Genomic DNA, 20,304 nt, shown 5'->3' on the forward strand with positions numbered 1-20,304 from the left:
AACTCAAATTTAAATATATATGCATGATGTGGTTTGACAACACTAACGGATTTATTTTTTCTTGCAGTCAAGCAAGTTTGTATAATTTTTTAAAAATAGCTTCTATAGATCAGAGTATTTTTTTTTACTGTTTTGTTCAAGTTTTAGTATCAAGCCAGGTTCTTGACCTCAGATTCAGAATGATCCCAGAATTCTTTTAGTGAGAGAAGTAAACCGTGTTGCAAGTAAATAAGTTTATTGAGAACCCCCTTTTTTTTTTATACATAACGGAGTGAAAGAAAAATATAAATATAAAAGCATTTTTAAGACTTTCACTCTGGTCCATATGAATGTTCAAGCAAAATCACAAACTCTTTGCAGAATGCACAATCACTCGAAGTACAGATTCTGAAAAACATTTTACAGTGGCACTTATGTAAGTGATCCAGAGGAGCTCAGCAATACAAAGGCCTTTGGTTTGTCAACAGGCGCAGCAATGTGGTATAGTGACAAGAGTGCCCTAGGCAAGTGACAATGGAGGGGATTTAAAATGTAGCCAACAAAGTAAATGAAATATAGACAATGGATAATGCATTAGAAATCTCTTCAAGTCTACACTTCAAAAAAAAGAAAAGAAAACTATGAATACATCCAATATGAGAAGGGTTAATATCTGTGTAACTCTTCCAGGGCCAGGGCACACGCTGCTATTTTGGGAGATTGTTCGCCCAGCGAAAAATCGCTTCTTCTTCGGGCGACTAATCTCCCCGAACTGCCTTCCTGCCAGCTAGAATTTAAATAGCCAACGGGATGGCAGTCGGATCCCTTCAGCTTTCTAAAGTCACCCAAAGTTTCCTCGTGAGACAACTTTGGGAGTCTTCGGAAAATGAAAAGGAGAGCTGCAGTACTACTACTGGGAGCATAGAGCAGGCGCCCAAGGTTTTAAAGTGAATTCAAACTACCGAAAGTGATTAAAAAGCATTAACATCTATCCCTGAACTGTTTAAAATATGAGGACACTTGCAGATAAAAGGGTGAAAGGTAGAAAATCACATCCCCGAAAAGGTGTATTAAAGAAAAGTTTTCACCGGTACAGTGAACAGTGCAGTTGTTTAGCAGCTCTGAAACAAATGCTTACCCTTGATTTATGCACAATGAATGTTTTACATTTTTCAGTGATATGTACAGAAACCATTACACAAAAAAAACACAGAATAAAAAGGTAACAAAAACATTAACAGATTTAGGACAATGACCACAAGAACTGATTTACACTGAGGCATGCAAACCCTTATGGCACATTCGAATTACTATTTTTTGGGGGGTTTTTATCCTTTGAAAAACTCAATTTTTGATTGCATTCCTGTGTAAACCACCTTACAGTGAACAAACTACCCAATGGATCAAAGCACTCTTTCTCAAGTGACATTCCACAGAAACCCACAGCTTTTCTGTCGCCAGACTTCACAGATGCATCTATCGTTACAGGAATGTCTGAAGAAGACCTTGATGCCCCATGCTCTCGGTAACATGTAATGTGAATGATAGATCTATTTATGAAAACAGTGACAGCTCCTGGAATGTTTTCAGATCTTAGAACAGTGTGCGTCTTCCAACAGTGTTACAACCACAAGCATAACTGTGTACATTTTCCAGGGTTAGTATATACTCAAAATATCTGTACAATGCAAGTCCATTGGACATTAGATTCTGAGAATGTTCTTATAGATATAAGGCCAAACAGCTCTATTACAAGAATCAAACCTGTATTAAAATATAAAGTCCAATATTTTAAATTTCATAGCCAATATCTGAAAATGACTGGTTCAGCATTCCATTATTATATACAGTATAGATATATCAGAGACTAGAATTCCACAATGGTCATTCCATAACACTATATCAGACTGGCTTGGTCACAAACGAATTGCAATGTCCCTCGAGCAGAGTGCTCTCGCTATTAGTTCCATAGTAAAAAGGCCAGTAGGTCAGGTATTAAACAGCATTGGCCGGTGTGCCATTATGAGTCACAGCATTGAGATTTGGGCTGCTTGATTGCTGACTGAAGGTCCTGTGGGAAGCAGCGCCCACTTCAAACACTTCATGAATTGCTTTACGAAAGCAGTGGAAATTGTAGTCTATTAAACCTAAATGCAAAAGAAAATCAGAATTAAGGGAGTGCACAAACATGTCACCATAAAGGAAACATAGCACATCAATGAGAATGATAAAAAGACTGGTGAAGTAAACAAAGCACTTCCTTCATATAACAACACTTGTTGCACCAAGTCAAGATAGATGTTGAATGCAGAAAATGGCATTAGTAGTTAATTCAGTTTGTTAGTTTCTTTCTTTCAATGATCATTTATTTATTTAAGTTTTAACTACTGAAGCTGAAAGGGACACAAATACAATATATGTCCATGTATATACTCACCTTTCCTTTCAAAGCTCTCTTCTCTAAGGATGCACACAAGTGACAGGAATTTTGTAACTTCTTTTAAATATAAAACTGTTGTGTTGTTAAGCTTGATAATTGCCATTGATTCCTTGTCATAAGCACTCCCATTGCAATCTGCATGCAAGCTGTGCAATAAACAAAGAACAAATTCAGTTTTTAACCAGTTTCAACCATCCCCCTTCCTTATTCTTGTGACATAGCCAACATGGAGGGAAGAAAGGAACTCCGTTATAATCAAATAATCCAGCAATAATAATCAAACAGTTCCCTGTACTTGATCCAAACTAAGATATAATTAATCCTTATTGGATGCAAAACCAGCCTATTGGGTTTATTTATAGTAGACGGTCTAGTAGACTTAGAGATACTGACACCAGAAATGTAACCTTTTTTTACATCTACCATAAAATTGACTTTGCATGCTTCTTATAATTTTGCCATAAAGTATTTGGTCAGCATGGCCTATAGGTAAGTTTTAATGTACATATTTTAAAAAGTAGTTTTTTAGTGTCAGTATCACTTTAAGGTATCAAGATCCAAATGACAGAAAAATGGAAAACCCCAGGTCCTGGGCATTCTGGATAACAGGTCTCATACCTGTTTTGCTTTCAATAACAGTTGCATTCACTAATTGTAAAACCACTAAAATAGAATTATTGTATATCAAAAATTTGCTTAGAATAATATTTGCTTCCATGTGCAAAATCAGTTTTAAAAATAGATATATGATCATGGGACTACAAGAATGCTTACCTATATATACAGGACACATCTATTACAACATCTATCATATCACAGCACAATTCATACGATTGCATGTCTACAGGAGAGCTGTCAGTGGCAATGTAGATTTTACTGACCACATCAAACAAAAAAGCCTTCTCAATACCAGAATTCTGAAAAAAAAAAACAATAAATAAATCATTTTGAGTATAAAAAAAAAAAAAAAAGAAAAGAAATATATTTAATTTCTGAGATCATCACGGATTCCAGTGACATAGGCATCTTCCAAGTGTGATCAGTTTATAGGCGTTAGCTGCAAAACCAACAAGCCTGTCACTGAAGAGAAAGCCATACAGCAGACTGAATATGTTGTGCTGTTATGCGAGGTACCTTGGTACAAAGCAACATCTGAAAAAAATCGCAAGCAAATAATATCACTATACTGCAAGTGCACTGGGAGACTGGGAAGACAAAGTAGAAGCAAGTATATTCTTTATATTTATTTTATTTGTGGTTTTTGAGTTATTTAGCTTTTTATTCAGAATTAGTCATTCTATAACATAGTGATCGCCAACCTATAGCTCGCGAGCCACATGTTGCTCCCCAACCCCTTGGATGTTGCTCACAGTGGCTTCAAAGCAGGGGCTTATATTTGAATTCCTGCATTGGGGCATGGTTATAGCGGTATAAAAACCAGGTGTACTGCCAAAAACAGCCTCCTGTAGGCTGCCAGTCCACATAGGAGCTACTAATAGCCAATCACAGCCATTATTTGGCAACTCCCAGGAACATTTTTCACGCTTGTGTTGCTCCCCAAATCTTTTTACAATTGAATGTAGATCACGGGGGAAAAAGTTTGGGGACCCCTATAACATATTAAAAGTTAACGTAAAGGTGAACCACCCCCTATATAGAGAATCAAGCATTAGTCTCTTTGGAGCACCATGGGGCAGTCAAACAAAAGGGAAAAATGAATAATCACACATGGTACAGGTATGGGATCCATTATCCAGAAACCTTTTATCCAGAAAGTTCTGAATTACAGAAAGGCTCCAATAGACTCCATTTTATCCAAATAATACACATTTTAAAATGCATTGCTTTTTTCTCTGTAATAATAAAACAGTACATTGTACTTGATCCAGACTAAGATATAATTAATCCTTATTGGAAGCAAAACCAGCCTATTGGGCTATTTAATGTTTACATGTTTTTTTAGTAGACTTAAGGTATGAAGAAAGGATCTGTTATCCAGAAAGCCCAGAGCATTCTGGATAACAGGTCCCAAACCTGTACTTTCAAATATCAGTTCATTATGTTTGTAAGTAAACAGTACCGGTAAATACATTACAAATCAAAGTTAACACAACACATGCTTCCAGAAAATAAACCGACAATTTTATCACCCACATAAAATTGTTCTTGTAATAATTATTTTATACACTTGATGGCAGCAGAAAACAGAAACACTGCTAGGCTTTTTTATTTCATTATTGTGCACAACTCAAATAGCACCATAAAACCTTGGACATTTATTCTTGATATCTCCTCGTGTCTTACAGCTGGTATCAGCCGCTGACTTAAGTACAAGTACTGACATTTTTCAAGCCAATACATTTCCCATCTATACAAGTATATACCAGTAGGTCTTTCCAGCTGACACATGGTCACCCATTCCGATTAGAAGAAAGGAGTTTCCACCTAAATATTCGGAAAGGGGTTTTTTTTACAGTGAAAGCTGTGAAAATGTGGAATTCTCTCCCTGAATCAGCTATACAAGCTGATACATCAGATGGCTTTAAGAAGGGGTTGGATTGCTTTTTAGCAAGTGAGGGAATACAGGGTTATGGAAGATAGCTCATAGTACAAGTTGATTCCGGGACTAGTCCGATTGCCATTTTGGACAAAGGAAGGAATTTTCTCCCCTTCTGAGGCAAATTGGAGAGGATTCAGATGATGTTTTTTTGCCTTCCTCTGGATCAACTGGCAATTAGGAAGGTTATATATAGAGTTAAAAGGTTGAACGTGTGTCTTTTTTCAACCTAACTTACTATGTATGTTACTATGTATGTTACTATGTATGTTATTACTATGTATGTAAGGCAACAGGGAAAGCTTTGAGCACTGTTCAGCTATCTTATTTGACTCCAGTGTGCCATAAGGCTTAAACAATAATAAAATAATAAAGAACTGCAAAGTTGCTACAAATAGGAACCACCCTTTAAGGTCACCTCAAGAAGTCTATGACAGGTAATGCAGAAAAGAGAGAAATAGCTGCAGTGCTCAAACACAGATAGCCTGTTGCAAAAGCCCGCTGACTTTCAAGCAAGAAAAATACAACACTGAATCCATTTTGTGTCGCCAAATGTAGAATCAAGAGTGCCTTCATAAAATGACCAGGGTCTCCTGACTGCAGGCTCAGAAAGAGTTAATCGTAATTAAAGTTTTTTTAAAAAAATATGTCTGGTAAATATTAAAGGAAGAATAACCTTACATGAAAAAGCAATAGTATCCCTTTAAGCATCAAGAAACATGCCAAAAATACATTAGAATTCTGTCAAAAGTGACTGGATATGTAACGTTTACTTACCGATATAAATATATTCAGCAGGTTTTCTAGTGTTGGCAGTTGTGGAATAAGTTTCTGCACAACTTTACTAAATGCTTCAAATATTGAGTGATCATAGATACTAGTTAGGTAAAAGCTGGAAGAAAATAAGCAGCGGTCAGATTGATAGACACACAATTAAAGGATGGAACACATTTAAACATTGTCGATTTCTTTTTTAAATGTTCTAAACTTAATTAGCAGCATGATTTTCTTTGATATGATAGCATCAGCCCAGGAGCTAAACAACTAAATGTTATATAGCCACACATGTAGATATTATGCAGAAAAAAAATGCATGCAGAACTCTGGATCTAGATTTGGAACTTCACACCATTCCTTTTGCACAGTGAGATACAAAAACGTAAATCTTGTTTCCCTATTAATAACATTGGGATCAACCATAATTTTTACCTGGTAAAATACCAGCCAGGTATTAACCCTAGCTAGGAGACAAATTTTGCTTTAAATTGCAATTACAAAAACAATTCAGATGTTTAATTAATGCATATTGGAAAGTTACTCAGAATTTCCTTTCATTATATATTCAAAAAATATTATCTGGAATCCCCCATTTAAATTAAAGTCAAAGTTATTGTCCTACACAAATCTGTATATAAGCCAGTAAAGTACACCCTCCTTCCTGTACACAACGATTTGTGTGCTGCTTTGGCATTTTGCCACTTTTTTTGTATTGTCCACAAAACACCCACAGCAGGATTGGTCCAAAACATATAAAACTATACTTTTACTAATTTCAGGGTCTAAGCTTATACAGGTATAGAATCCGTTATCCAGAAACCCTTATCCAGAAAGCTCCTGATTACGGAAAGGTTGCCTCCCCTAGACTACATTTTATCCAAATAATCTAAATTTTTAAAAGTTATTTCCTTTTTCTCTGTAATAATAAAACAGTACATTGTACTTGACCCCAACAAAGATATGATTAATCCTTATTGGAAGCAAAACCAGCCTATTGGGTTTATTTAATGTTTACATGATTTTCTAGTAGACTTAAGGTATGAAGATCCAAATTACGTAAAGATCCATTATCTGGAAAACCCCAGGTCCCAAGCATTCGAGATAACAGGTCCCATACCTGTACTAATACAAATTAATATCATATAAAATCAATAAAAGGGAAATATGACTAGACTATACATTCAAAACCAAGTTCGTTTTGGTGTACAGGTATGGGAACTGTTATCCAGAATGCTCGGGACCTTTGGTTTTCCGGATAACGGATCTTTCTGTAATGTGGATCTTCATACCTTAAGTCTACTAGAAAATCATATAACTTATGCTGGTTTTGCTTCCAATGTGGATTATTTATATCTTACAATAGTTTGGATCAAGTACAAAGTCCTGTTTTTCCAGTCTATGGTAGATCGCCTTTTCCGTAATTCAGAACTTTCTGGATAACGAGTTTCCGGATAACAGATCCCATACCTGTATATAAAGCAGATATGCAACCTGTAGCACTCCAAGAAGCAGATTTATCAAAGGTCGAATTTCAAAGTTATGTGAATTTTTTTTTTAACCCTTATAGATTTGTATGTACTCACAACTCGAATGGGAGGATATTTATAAAATAAATTGACTTCTACATGAACTCGGCAGGTGGCAAATATTCGAACTGTCAAGATATGATAAATCTCACATTCTAATTCAAATTTGAGTTGGCGATGTAAAATTCAAATTTGTGAGTTTTGACCCAAAAAAAAAAAAAAAAAGAAGATTTGAATATTCAAATTTAACATTCAAACCTTAATAAATGTTAATGAAGGCTGTTGTAGTTTTAGATCAGTAACAGCTGGAGGATCCCAGGTTTATTGAGCTCTAATTTTAAAGGGACATGGTCACTCACACTGGGAGCTCCCTGCCTGTGCAAGTGGCCAAGCGCTGGCGAGGGCAACTAAAAGAAATACTGTTACCCCCTACTGGAGTGCAGGATAATATTTTTGCCCAACAGGTGCCCTTGAAGTACGTGGTGAAGCACTTACTCTGTCAGATATGATGCCAAAGCCACTGACTACACAAAATCCATCAGGAAAAGGAAATGACCATGCTAACAGGCCCAATATGTGACACAAATACTACCGCACTGTTTCCAGAGCAGCTCTTATTCATATTTTGGATGACTTTCTCACAGGTATCAATTACTGCAAGGATCTGGTGGCACCAGCTTAGGAGGAGTCAATAAGTGGGGTTTTCTGGGACTAAATTTAGCATGCCCTTGCCAATTCCGAAGGAAAGATCTTGACAAAAATCAGAAGCATCTTGGCAGCTGCCAGTGATAACGTGCTTGCCTTTAATCACTTTATGTATAAACGTATAACTGGACAAATACAGTCTGTTTTATGAAAAATATTTTAAATGAATAAATCCAACAGGACAGGAAGCAGATATTAATATTGACATGCAAAAAGTAGAAGTATTTTGTTTAATTAGAATGTATACACTATTGGACAAGAATATATGAGTCAGCATACACCACTTAGTACAGCAAAATCTTGATGATGGACAGCACCGTTTTTGTATATATAAAAAGCCTTTATTGTTACATGGCTACAACCAGAGATACAGTAACGTTTCGAGCCACATCCTGGCTCTTTGTCAAACTAACTGATACATTTATCAGACTTCCTTTTTATAGGGGATGTAAAGGCAAAAATATAAAATCCCATTTTTACTTTCTTTAATGAAAACGAAATCTATCTCCAATATACTTTAATTAAAAAATGGCTACTGTTTTTATAATAAACCTGACTGTATGCAGTGAAATTCCCCCTTCTTTTACTGCTGTGGATAGGAATTGTCAGACAGTCCCCAACTGCTGTGCAGGTAAACGATCATACTTTCAAATAGCAGGGGGAACTCGAGCAGCAATGTTGGATTCCCTGTAGAGATTTGTATCCAGAGACTCAGTGCAGTCTTTATATTCTGATTACTAATCAGTCTTGTTGTATTGGCTTCTATGGCAGATATTATTTGACTTGTGCTGTTTTGATAATTCATGACGATCCCTAAGCTTAACCTCCCAACTGAAGCCCAGACCATGTGCGAGTCTTGATATTGCAGAAATGTCTAAGAAAGTTACAAAATGACAGCCCCCTGCGACAACTTTGAAAGCATAAATCATTTGTCTTATTAGGCTGCTGGTGCAGTAAGTTCATGTTTATATTTAGTATATAAAATACAGCATTTCTAACATTCTATTTTAGACTTTAGTTGCCCTTTAAAGCACTCCAGATAGCGCCCTCTGGTGTGCTGAGTGAAGTACAAAACATGGTCTATTTAAAACATTTAACACACAAAGTTTCCAATAGCATACAATATAGCAATACAAATGTAAACAATGTATCTTGTTGCTACTGGCACTTATCTGTTCATGTAATCCAAACTGTTCGTGTAATTGTGTGTAAAATATAAATATTAAAATCAAAGGTAAAAGCAAAGCTTTAGAAAATTGTCTGCAATTTAGGCAGATCCAGTATGCATCCCTTTTTAAAAGTTTCCTTACCACCTTGTCTAGGGCGGGGGACATTTTCCACCACCTGAAACCGTAGCTGTTGTACCCCATGGTCCATCTCTACAAAGTGCCCCGCTACAGCTTGCTCAACCTTTTAGTTTTAATGGCCGATTTATGCTCCCGTATCCTTTCCCTCACTTGGCGGGTGGTTTGTCCTACATAAAGAAACTTGCACGGGCATTTGATCATACAAACAGGTGTGAAACCTTTTGATTTTAATAGGGGTACCCTTCTGAGGATGATAGATATTAGGACCTTTCAGGCAATTAGTGCAGCATTTACAATTCAAGCATGGAAACGTTCCATTTTTCCTGCGTTGTAAGGTCAACTGTCTATCATCCACAACTCCCAAGTCAGATTTTACCAGCATTGAGCCAATCGTACGTTCCTTTCTGTAGGACATTATGGGAGGAGATTTAAAGGCTGGTACATTGGGAATGCCATCCCTCAAGAGACTCCAATGTTTCTGTAAAATATTAGCTATTTGGGGACTTATTGTGGTAAAAATACAGACGAATGTAATACGTTCCAACTGTTTCTGGGGGCCACCCAATAATACTTGGTCTCTATCTAGCTGTTCCACTTCTAAATGCTGTTGGGCAATACCCTTGGTTCACTCGACTTGCAGACATATTTCTAAAGTTTTACTTTTAACTTTGATTTTAATATTTATATTTTACAGATTTATTTACACACAATTACGTAAACAGTTTGGATTCCATGACCAGATAAGTGCCAGCGGCAACAAGATGCATTGTTTACATTTGTATTGCTATATTGTATGGTATTGTAAACTTTGTGTGTTAAATGTTTAAATAGACCATGTTTTGTACTTAACTCAGCATACCAGAGGGCGCTATCTGGAGTGCTTTAAAAAGGAAGTCTGATAAATGTATCAGTTAGTTTGACAAAGAGCCAAGATGTGGCTCGAAACGTTACTGTATCTCTGGTCGTAGCCATGTAATAATAAAGGCTTTTTATATATACAAAAACGGTGCTGTCCATCATCGAGATTTTACACTATTGGACAAGACATGTGAAAAGCCTAGTGCAGTATTAACACATATAAGAGCATACATATTGTATAATAACTTGCATATGTAACAAAGGGGTACCTCAGTAAACAGCTACCTCACAAAGGAAGTGGTAGAAAATAAAATATGGATTCCCTTAAAATGACACTAACTGGCTGATTCATGTTCTCCAGAGACATGGGTTAAAGATAACCGCACCAAAGCAGTAGTTGCAATCATGTGAATTTTCCAGGCAATCGATCAGTAACCCACCTAAGATGAAGTTTTTCAAGTCCAGCATCTGCAAGATCATCATTGGCTCTCTGGTGGATATCCCTCTGTGTTTCTATCTTGTGGTCATCTGATAAGCCATCTACTTTGTGAATAAAAACTTCAAAGTTCATGTCAGGATTTGCTTTGTAGGCCTTAGAAACTGTGGCATGCAGTCTTGTTAAGGATTCCATGTAATCATCCTGAAAAAAAAAATCTGTTATCCTCTCCTGCTGGATTTGCCAGGTAAAAAAAAGAACAATATTGCTCACAAACTTTTTCCAAAAAATCAAATGAAAAAATAAAGAGACGCTGTAAAGGCACTGACACCTGGTGATATTTGACACGGCTACTAAATAACAGAAAATACATTGCCATAGATTAAGCAGAGACAATTCTCAGTATTAACACTAAAATCATGTAATTGCTCTAATATTCATGTGAATGCATTTTTGAGCAATTACATTATTTCAGTGTGTTAGCAGAGACAATTCTCAGCATGATTTATGGCACAGTATTTTCCGGTATTTAGTAGCCACGGCAAAACACCGAGCAACCAATAGCACAGTGTGTCATTGCCCGGACAAGTGTAAAATAGTCACGGATCATATCAATGCACAGGACACTGTGTAAGCCATTGCATATGCAGACATATTAAATGAAATACCTGGGCATCAATCACATATATTAATGCTCCCGTTCCTCTGAAAATCATTTCATAGTCAAAGGTAGAGTCAAAAAAGTCCACCTGTCCTGGGAAGTCCCAGATCTGAAAATTTACAAAGGAGCTGTTGGAGATATCATCCTTGTAGATCTTGTTGGTACTTTCCAGGAATAAGGTCTCATTTGGAGACATCTTGTGAAAAACCACCTGTGGATAAACAAACAGTTCAAGGCTTGTTAAAAAAAGGCATTCTGTACCAAAAAACACATCAAGAACCACTTTTCATTTGTGATCCTTTAATGTTATTAATACTCTATTTTATAAAGGTAAACACACAATTCTTGAAGGGACAGTATATACCCCTTTTCAACACGAGCTCAATGAACAGAACATACTTTTTGCATATTGTTTTAAGTAAGAAATATCCATGGATGTCTGTCACTGAACTGTTGAAGCCAGCTTCATTTTAGCACTTTCTGTCACTTCCAGTTCAAGAACTTCAAAGGAGATGATAACACTATCAGGGGTTTCTCAGTGGACTGGTGGTTAAATATCTGCTTCTTATATAAGGGAAATGTAGATAGGGAGCTCTGTACAAATTGCCCTGTTTATAAAGTAAGGTGTGCGAGTGGGGGGGTAAGGTCAGTGAAAACAGTCCAGCTTGAGAACTAGTGCTTTTGAATAACAAAAAATACATACAGGTATGGGACCTGTTATCCAGAATGCTCAAGACCTGGGGCTTCCCGGATAACGGATCTTTCCTTAATTTGAAATTGGTACGGTCACACTGTGAGATTCGGGGAGATTTAGTTGCCCGGAGACTAATCGCCTCTTCTTTGGGGCGACTGATCTCCCCGAACTGCTTCTCAATATCTTCCGCCGGGTTCAATGAAAAACCACCAGCGGTATGGCACTCGCGGCGCTTCGTTTTCCGAAGTTGCCTCACAAGGAAACTTGGGGCGACTTTGGAAAACGAAGTGCTGGGAGTGCCATGCCGCAGGCATTTTTCTTTTATTGTAGCAGGCGGAAGACACGGGGAAGCAGTTCGGGGAGATTAGTCGCCCCAAAGAAGAGGTGATTAGTTGCCGGGGGCGACTCAATTTCCCCGAATCTCACAGTGTTACCTTACCCTAAATCTACTAGAAAATCATATAAACATTAAGGGGCAGAGACACACGGTCAGATTCGGGGATATTAGTCGCCAGGTGACAAATCTCCTCTTCTTCTGGGCGACTAATCTCCCTGAACTGCCTTCCCTTGCCATCCCCCCGGTGATTTACATTCTAGCTGACATTAAGGCAGTTCGGAGAGATTAGTTGCCCAAAAGAAAAGGAGATTTATCGCCGGGCGACTATTCTCCCCGAATCTGACCGTGTGTCTCTGCCCTAAATAAACCAAAAAGGCTGGTTTTGCTTTGAATAAGGATTAATTGGATAAAATTGAGTCTATGGGAGACGGCCATTCCATAATACAGAGCTTTATGGATAACTGGTTTCTGGATAACAGATCCCATACCGTTATATATTGTTGTTATTTTCTTTAATTAAAATATGCATAAGTCCAGATAAGCAAATCAGGTGGCACTCCGGATACGTTTGAGGAGGTTTATTGCAACATTAAGGTAACAGCATCAAACTTATGCGTTTCGGGAAAGCATTCCCTAATAAAAGGCATCAAAAAATAGGCATATTTTAGCAAAGGGGGGTTTAGGTGTATACTGTGCCATTAACAACCTTTTTATTAATTAACTTCACTGTAAACTTACAACTCAAGTATATGCCACAAACCTGGGCCCACAGAAGGAGAGCAAACCTTTTAAAGCATTTATATGGCCATATAACAGAAGACAGGACAAAGAAAAGGAAACAAGACAACTGCATAAATGTTATTTTATACAGAAGTGTGGGATCCTTATAAACTATCCAGCTAAACTACTTGATGGAAACATAGAGAAGGTGAGTTTTGTAATTAATCTTTTTCTGTTTACATAGAAAGGCCAGTTTATGAATCATTTTCATTAGGCAGAGTGCAGTAAATATAAACAGTGGCTAGCTGACTCAGGAAGACATTGAAATATATCAGATATGAAGGTAAATAAAGGTCCACCTGGCTGACTAATCACAGGACACTTAAATAAGCTTAGCTCAGTGGCTGTAAAACATCTGACATTGTACTAACAGACTGGTATATTGCAGATACTCAATTTTGTAGCCAACAAACTCCTCGGCCAGGAAACTGTAGACCTGTAAATTTGCTTTTACTGCAGGAAAGCTTTTAGAAGGGATGTAATATAGGACTACATTTTAAACTGCAACATTATGTGTGGGTGCCAGCATGGTTATCCGCATTATAGATCTTGCTAGCCAAATCTATGTCTACAAGTGGAAGGGAAGAGCAACTTGGACCTTTTATTTACAGATGTAAATGGATGTGATTTAGTTAGAGGCTGCTAAAGTTTTTCATATGGTATCCCGCCGAAAATACATTTAGGGCTTGCTATCTTGCACCCGCTAGCGCTAAAGTCGCCTTCGCTTATTCACACGCGGCGATACGTTTTTCAAAGTCGCTCAAAAAGGCAGTTTGAGCGACTTTGAAAAACGTATCGCCGCGTGTGAATAGGTGCAGGCGACTTTAGCGCTAGTGGGTGCAAGATACCAGCAAGCCATTCAGGGAGATTGGTCGCCTCAAAGACGCAGTGATTAGTCGCCAGGCGACCAATCTCCCTGAATCTTCCCGTGTGGCCCTAGCCTAAAGGGGTAGTTCACCTTTAAGTTAACTTTTTAAAATGTTATAGAATGGCAAATTCTAAGCAACTTTTCAATTGGTCTTTATTATTTATATTTTATAGTTTTAAAATTATTCGCCTTCACCTTCTGACTTTTTCCAGCTTTCAAATGGGGGTCACTGACCCCATCTAAAAAACAAATGCTCTGTAAGGCTACACATGTATTGTTATTGGTACTTTTTATTACCCATCTTTCTCTTTGGGCATCTCCAGTGTCTTATTCAAAGCAAAGCATGGTTACTATGGTGACTTGGACACTAGCAATCAGACTGCTTAAAGGGATACTGTCATGGGAAAAAAAAAATTTCAAAATGAATCAGTTAATAGTGCTGCTGCAGCAGAATTCTGCACTGAAATCCATTTTTAAAAAGAGCAAACAGATTTTTTTATATTCAATTTTGAAATCTGACATGGGGCTAGACATATTGTCAATTTCCCAGCTGCCCCAAGCAGGCCCGGACTGGCATTCTGTGGGTTCTGGCAAATGCCAGAGGGGCTGCTGTATGGTTCAATAGAAAGGTACCATGTAGTGGGCTGGTAGGGGGCTATTTGGGCTGATAGGGGCCTGTTTGGGCCTCTGTGTACTTGGCTTGGCAGGGCCTATTTTGACTCCCAGTCCAGGCCTGGCCCCAAGTCATGTGACTTGTGCTCTGATAAACTTAAATCACTCTTTACTGCTGTACTGCAAGTTGGAGTGATATCACCCCACTCCCTTTTTCCCCCCAGCAGCCAAACAAAAGAACAATGGGAAGGTAACCAGATAGCAGCTCCCTAACACAAGATAACAGCTGCCTGGTAGATCTAAGAACAACACTCAATAGTAAAAACCCATGTCCCACTGAGACACATTCAGTTACATTGAGAAGGAAAAACAGCAGCCTGCCAGAAAGCATTTCTCTCCTAAAGTGCAGGCACAAGTCACATGACCAGGGCAGCTGGGAAATTGACAAAATGTCTAGCCCCATGTCAGATTTCAAAATTGAATATAAAAGAATCTGTTTGCTCTTTTGAGAAATGGATTTCAATGCAGAATTCTGCTGGAGCTGCACTATTAAATGATGCGTTTTGAAAAATAAAAATTTTCCCATGACAGTATCCCTTTAAACTGCAAACTGGAGAGCTGCTGAATAAAAAGCTGAATAACCACAAAACCACAAATGATAAATTAAAACCAATTGCAAATTGTTTTAGAATATCCCTCTCTACAACATACTAAGAGTTAACTCAAAGGTGAACAAACCCCTTTAAAGTAGGGATGCACCGAATCTACTATTTTGGATTTGGCCGAACCCGAGAATCATTTGTGAAAGATTTGGCCGAATACCGACCGAATCCGAACCCTAATTTGCATATGCAAATTAGGGGTGGGAAGGAGGAAAACATTTTACTTCCTTGTTTTGTGTCCAAAAGTCACGCAATTTCCCTCCCCACCCCTAATTTGCATATGCCTGAATCTGAATCCTGCTGAAAAAGGCTGAATCCCGATCTGAATCCTGGATTCGATGCATCCCTACTTTAAAGGAGTAATAAAATTGAGCAATACAGCTCCACTAATTCACTGTAATGCAGCATGCCTTTAGCTGAAAGAAGTAGAAATGCTCCAAGGTGTCAGGCTATAGAAAGTAGCAAGGACAGCAAGATGCATTACCCAAATGAAGGAGTGATCAGCCAACTTATCACTGCTTGCTCCAAAGGCTGGGAACTCAATGCATGCAAATTGCTTGATCTGGTGTAATCTGTAAACAAAATATCTGTGCTGCAGCCTAGCTTGGTCTGAGAACCGAGTCCTCAACATTTAGGGATGCACATGTGACTTGTCACACAAACAAGGAATTTAAAAAATTTAAAAAAAAAAAAAAGTTCTCCCCTATTTTCCTAATTTACATGCAAAATAGGGTTCAGATTCAGTACGGTATTTGGCTGAACCTTTCACAAATAATTCAGGGCTTGGCCTAACCCTAAAATAGTGGATTCGGTCCCTCCCTTGTTATAATACCCCTATGAAAGTCCATGGAGAAAGAATATGTATTTAGACCTCATTTATTTGCAATGTATTTACAAATATGACTAAATGACTAAACAAACTAACAGGAACACAAAAACTCCATACTGTAGAGTATTTTACTCAGGGCCAGACTGGCCAGTTGGGCTCTCAGGAAATATTACAGTGGGCCCTCCTTTCTACTGTGTCTTACATTGTCCAGCATCCCCAGCACCTCTGTGGAGAATTCTTTTTCTTTGCTAGGCTGATCAGCAGCACATTAGCTATAATACCGACTAACAGCTGTGCCAACTCAGGTAAAGTGGTGGATGTTTAATATACCTGCAGATTTCTCCAGTTACTGAGCGGCTCAGCTGTTTGCACAGCTCATTGGCACAATTGCTATAGCCCTGGCAGTGTATGGAAAAGAAGAAGGTAGCAGAGCAGAAAAGGGCAGGATGGCTGATCAAGGGAGAGGTCATTTTGAAAAGAGAGAGACTGAAAGAATTCTGTGAAAGAAAAACAAAGTGGAAGTATAGCTGACACAAGAGTAAGAAGGGTGGGGAGAATGGAAAGGAAAGAAACTGGTCAGGAGGTAAATGAAGAAGGAGAAGAGAATAGACAGAAGAAAGGCAATGTTGTGTAGACCAGTTGTATAATTCATAAATTAAGAGTTGCATTTCTTTGGTGGACCGATTCTGTCCAAGTCCAACACTCATTTTACCAGTACATTCTCCTAGTGATATATAAAATAAATGGTGCAGGTTAGTTGTATGTTAGTTTTTTTTTTTCTTTCTTGGATTTTATTTGTAATTATTTGTATAGTATTTGTAACTTCAGGCCCCAGGCACTTGGTGTGTATACTCCAACATGTCTTTTAGTAAATAGAATCCATCGGTCAGGAGCATGCATTTCCTATCCAAAAGCTGCTGAGAAACACCCGAGTTTGGCTAGAATACCTATAGCAAATAGTTTTACTGCGAGTTTAGAGGACAATAGGGTATATTTATCAAAAAGTGAAGTTAAAGATCGCCATAGTCCTCTAGAGTGAAATTCCGCCATTCTTCATTCATTTCTATCGGATTTTTAAAAGAGTATTTATCAATGGGTGAAAGTTCATCCTTTTATAAATATGCCTTTCGAAATCCCATAGAAATGAAAGAAGAGTGGCGGAATTTCAATCTAGGGGACTGTGGCAATCTCTAACTTTCACTCTTTTATAAATATACCCCAATGTGTTTTAATAAGCAGGCCTGGACTGGCAATCTGTCGGTTCAGGTAATTGCCAAAAGGGCTGCTGTAAAATGCCATAAACAGTCACTATTTATTGGGCTGGTGGGGGCTGTGTGGGCCTCTGTGCAGTGGAAATGCCAGGGCCTATTTTGACTCCCAGTCAATAAGTTATTGTAATATGCACAATGGCTTTATCTGTGCTGCCCAACTACATCACATCATTAGTTTAAAGGCCAACATGCCCCAGCTGATGACTTGATCTGTCACCTTACTCATTAGTGTAGGGCGTGTAAGGACAGCCACTGGCTCATATAACAATCTGTATGGGTTTGCCTGGCTGATAGACCAAAACCAATGAGACATAAGAGGGAGTCACCTGTAGGTCATTTCCTTGTCTGACCACAGGCCCGGACTGGCAATCTGTGGGTTCTGGCAAATGCCAGAGGGGCTGCTGTATGGTTCCATAGAAAGTTACCATATAGTGGGCTGGTAGGGGACAGTTAGGGCCTCTGTGTACTTGGAATTGCAGGGCCTATTTTGTCTACCAGTCCAGGCCTGTCTGACCATATAGATGGCCATACACAGGGAGATCCGCTCGTTTGGCGACACTCTCCCTAATATGCCCACAAAGAGGAGGCCAGTATCGGGGAGATCTGATAATGGGCCCTAGAGCCCAATGATCCGATCCGAATGGAGGCTATATGGGCAGTCGGATCGCTGGACCGCATCAACGAACAGATGCGGCTGTGATCCAACAGGATTTTTTACCCTGCCCGATCGAATTTCGACCAGATTTCGATCGGGAAAGCCGGTTGGAGGGCCCCACAGATGGGCTGATAAGCTGCTGTCTCAGTCTGTCGGCAGCTTTTGTTGGCCCGTGTATGGGGTCCTTTAGCCACATCCAAGCCCAGAATGGAAGGATAGATCATTAGCAGATCAGATTATCTGCCATGAAAACCAACTGCAAAACATTGGAATCACAGGATAGTCTCTAGAACAGTGATCCACATGTTGCTCCCCAACCCCTTGGATGTTGCTCTCAGTGGCCTCAAAGCAGGAGCTTATTTTTGAATTCCAGGCTTGGAGGCAAGTTTTGGTTGTATAAAAAAAAACAGATGTACTGCCAAACAGATACCTGTAGGCTGCCAATCCACATAGGGGCTACCAATAGCCAATCACAGTCCTTATTGGCAGTGCACCCCCAGGAACTTATGCTTGTGTTGCTCCCTAACTCTTTTTACATTTGAATGTTGCTCACACGGGTGAAAAAGGTTGGGGACCCCTGCTCTAGAAACACCCCCAGATAGGAGCTGGTAAAAGATCTAAAGCATTCAGATTGGCCTGTAATATAATTGTATGCGATATGATTGTATGCGATACGATTGTATGTGATTCTATTGTATGTGATATGATTGTATGTGTGTATAATGCACATTGTCCAGTGTTACCAGGGAGCTCAGGAGTCGGAGGGTAATATATATATGGTTTGGGGGGGCATCAAACACAGTCCATGCATGAATATCATATCTTAGGCTCTATATTAGACTTCTTGCTGCTCAACTGATGTTTTTAAACTACAACTCCCAGCATCCCCAAAAGCACGAAGTGAGTGAGGCTGCAAGGAAAGAGAAAGCCAGCCGGAGGGACAACGTGCCCGGTCTCTCGTACCTTCTGGATGGAGGACTTGCCGCTCCGCCGCATGCCCATGAGAAGGATCCGAGGTTTGCTATCCGGGGAGGCCGAACTCTCATCCATTTCTGGCTCGTCAGCCCCGTAGCCGAAGTCTTTAGGGAAGGAGTCGGCCACCCCATAACTGCTGGGCAGCTGCTCCTCGCCCGAGTACTGAATAGACATGGCAGCACGCCGGGAGCGGAGGCAGGGTGATAGCCGTGTAATCTAATGGAGACACCGAACTGGAATGAGTAAAGCAGCTACCAACATCCCAGCTAAAAGACGGGGACAAGCTGTCACGGGACTCCTCTGTGCCCGCCGCTGATCACGCGCCCTAATTGGGAAGTGGTCAATCCCCTGTATCCTCAGGAACGAACCTCGGGCTCCCTTAATACGGGAATACGCGAGTCTCGATACAAACACGAAAAAGGTTTCCGTATTAAGCGGCGGTCACTACACTTTTCCCCCCTGTCACTGTGCTACCAAACACCATTACTTGTTCCCGCCCACTTTTTCTGTTTCGCGTCTCTTGATTGGAAAATCAAGTCAGTCGTTCGGCTCTCTGATTGGACGCGGGCGTACGTCACTCTCCGGCAGTGCTAAACATGTTGAGTTGCTCCAGGATCATGTGTTTGGGAATCACCTGACTGTACAGACGGGGGTGGGGTGTTAAATGCGAACTTTGACCTACAAAACTGGAAGCTCCCAGGGCGCTAAACGCAGGGATCGGGAAATCTTCCCCAACTAAGAATATAATAGAAAATATAATAATAGGCAGCTTTACTTGAAAAAATGTGAATTCATGTATTTGTAAATAGAATTGTTATTGAAGCAAATCTGACTTGTTCCTTATTATTTTTGCACTGGCCATTGTAACTGCTAATGCGTACCTCCCAACATTTTGGAAGTAAAAAGAGGGACAAAAAGTTTTTTTCCGCATGTAGCGCAGCAATTTATTGACCACACCCCTTTCTGTGGCCACACCCACTAATTACCATGTTTGTTTTACAAAATTTGGCAGGTTATGAAAGTTTGAAAATATTTCTCCTTATCTAAACTGTGTTTTTGTGTCTCAAAATTGTTACAAAGTATCTTATTTGCACCTGTGGCTGTTCTGGGCTCTCTGCTAAAAGCAAATTAAGTGAGAAACTTTGTTTCTTTTTCTAGCTGTTCAGTGCAGAGAAAAGAGGGACTTTCCAGTACAAATGAGGGACTGCGGGTTGAGCTGTCAAAAGAGGGACTGTCCCTCCGAAAAGGGACAGTTGGGAGGTATGCTAATGTAGCAAAAACCGACTGATTGACACTGCTTACATCTGTAAGGAGTGTAGAACAGTAAAAAAAAAAAAACTCACTGCTTTTGATTGTGATTAAAGGTTTAAGTAAA

The 20,304-nt window shown here is 39.2% G+C and overlaps 1 protein-coding gene across 1 annotated transcript; it reads right to left on the reverse strand.

Annotated features, from left to right (window-relative positions):
* Positions 1-214: 214 nt before the first annotated feature.
* Positions 215-19,141, reverse strand: rragc.S (Ras related GTP binding C S homeolog). Its single transcript, NM_001094934.1, is given in 7 exon segments — positions 215-2,126; positions 2,417-2,565; positions 3,194-3,336; positions 5,754-5,868; positions 10,590-10,789; positions 11,254-11,457; positions 18,918-19,141. Coding segments are annotated over 7 exon segments (1,149 nt in total). The 5' UTR covers positions 19,104-19,141; the 3' UTR covers positions 215-1,974.
* Positions 19,142-20,304: the final 1,163 nt, after the last annotated feature.

Source organism: Xenopus laevis, chromosome 2S (genome assembly GCF_017654675.1).
Source record: "Xenopus laevis strain J_2021 chromosome 2S, Xenopus_laevis_v10.1, whole genome shotgun sequence".
NCBI lineage: Eukaryota > Metazoa > Chordata > Amphibia > Anura > Pipidae > Xenopus > Xenopus laevis.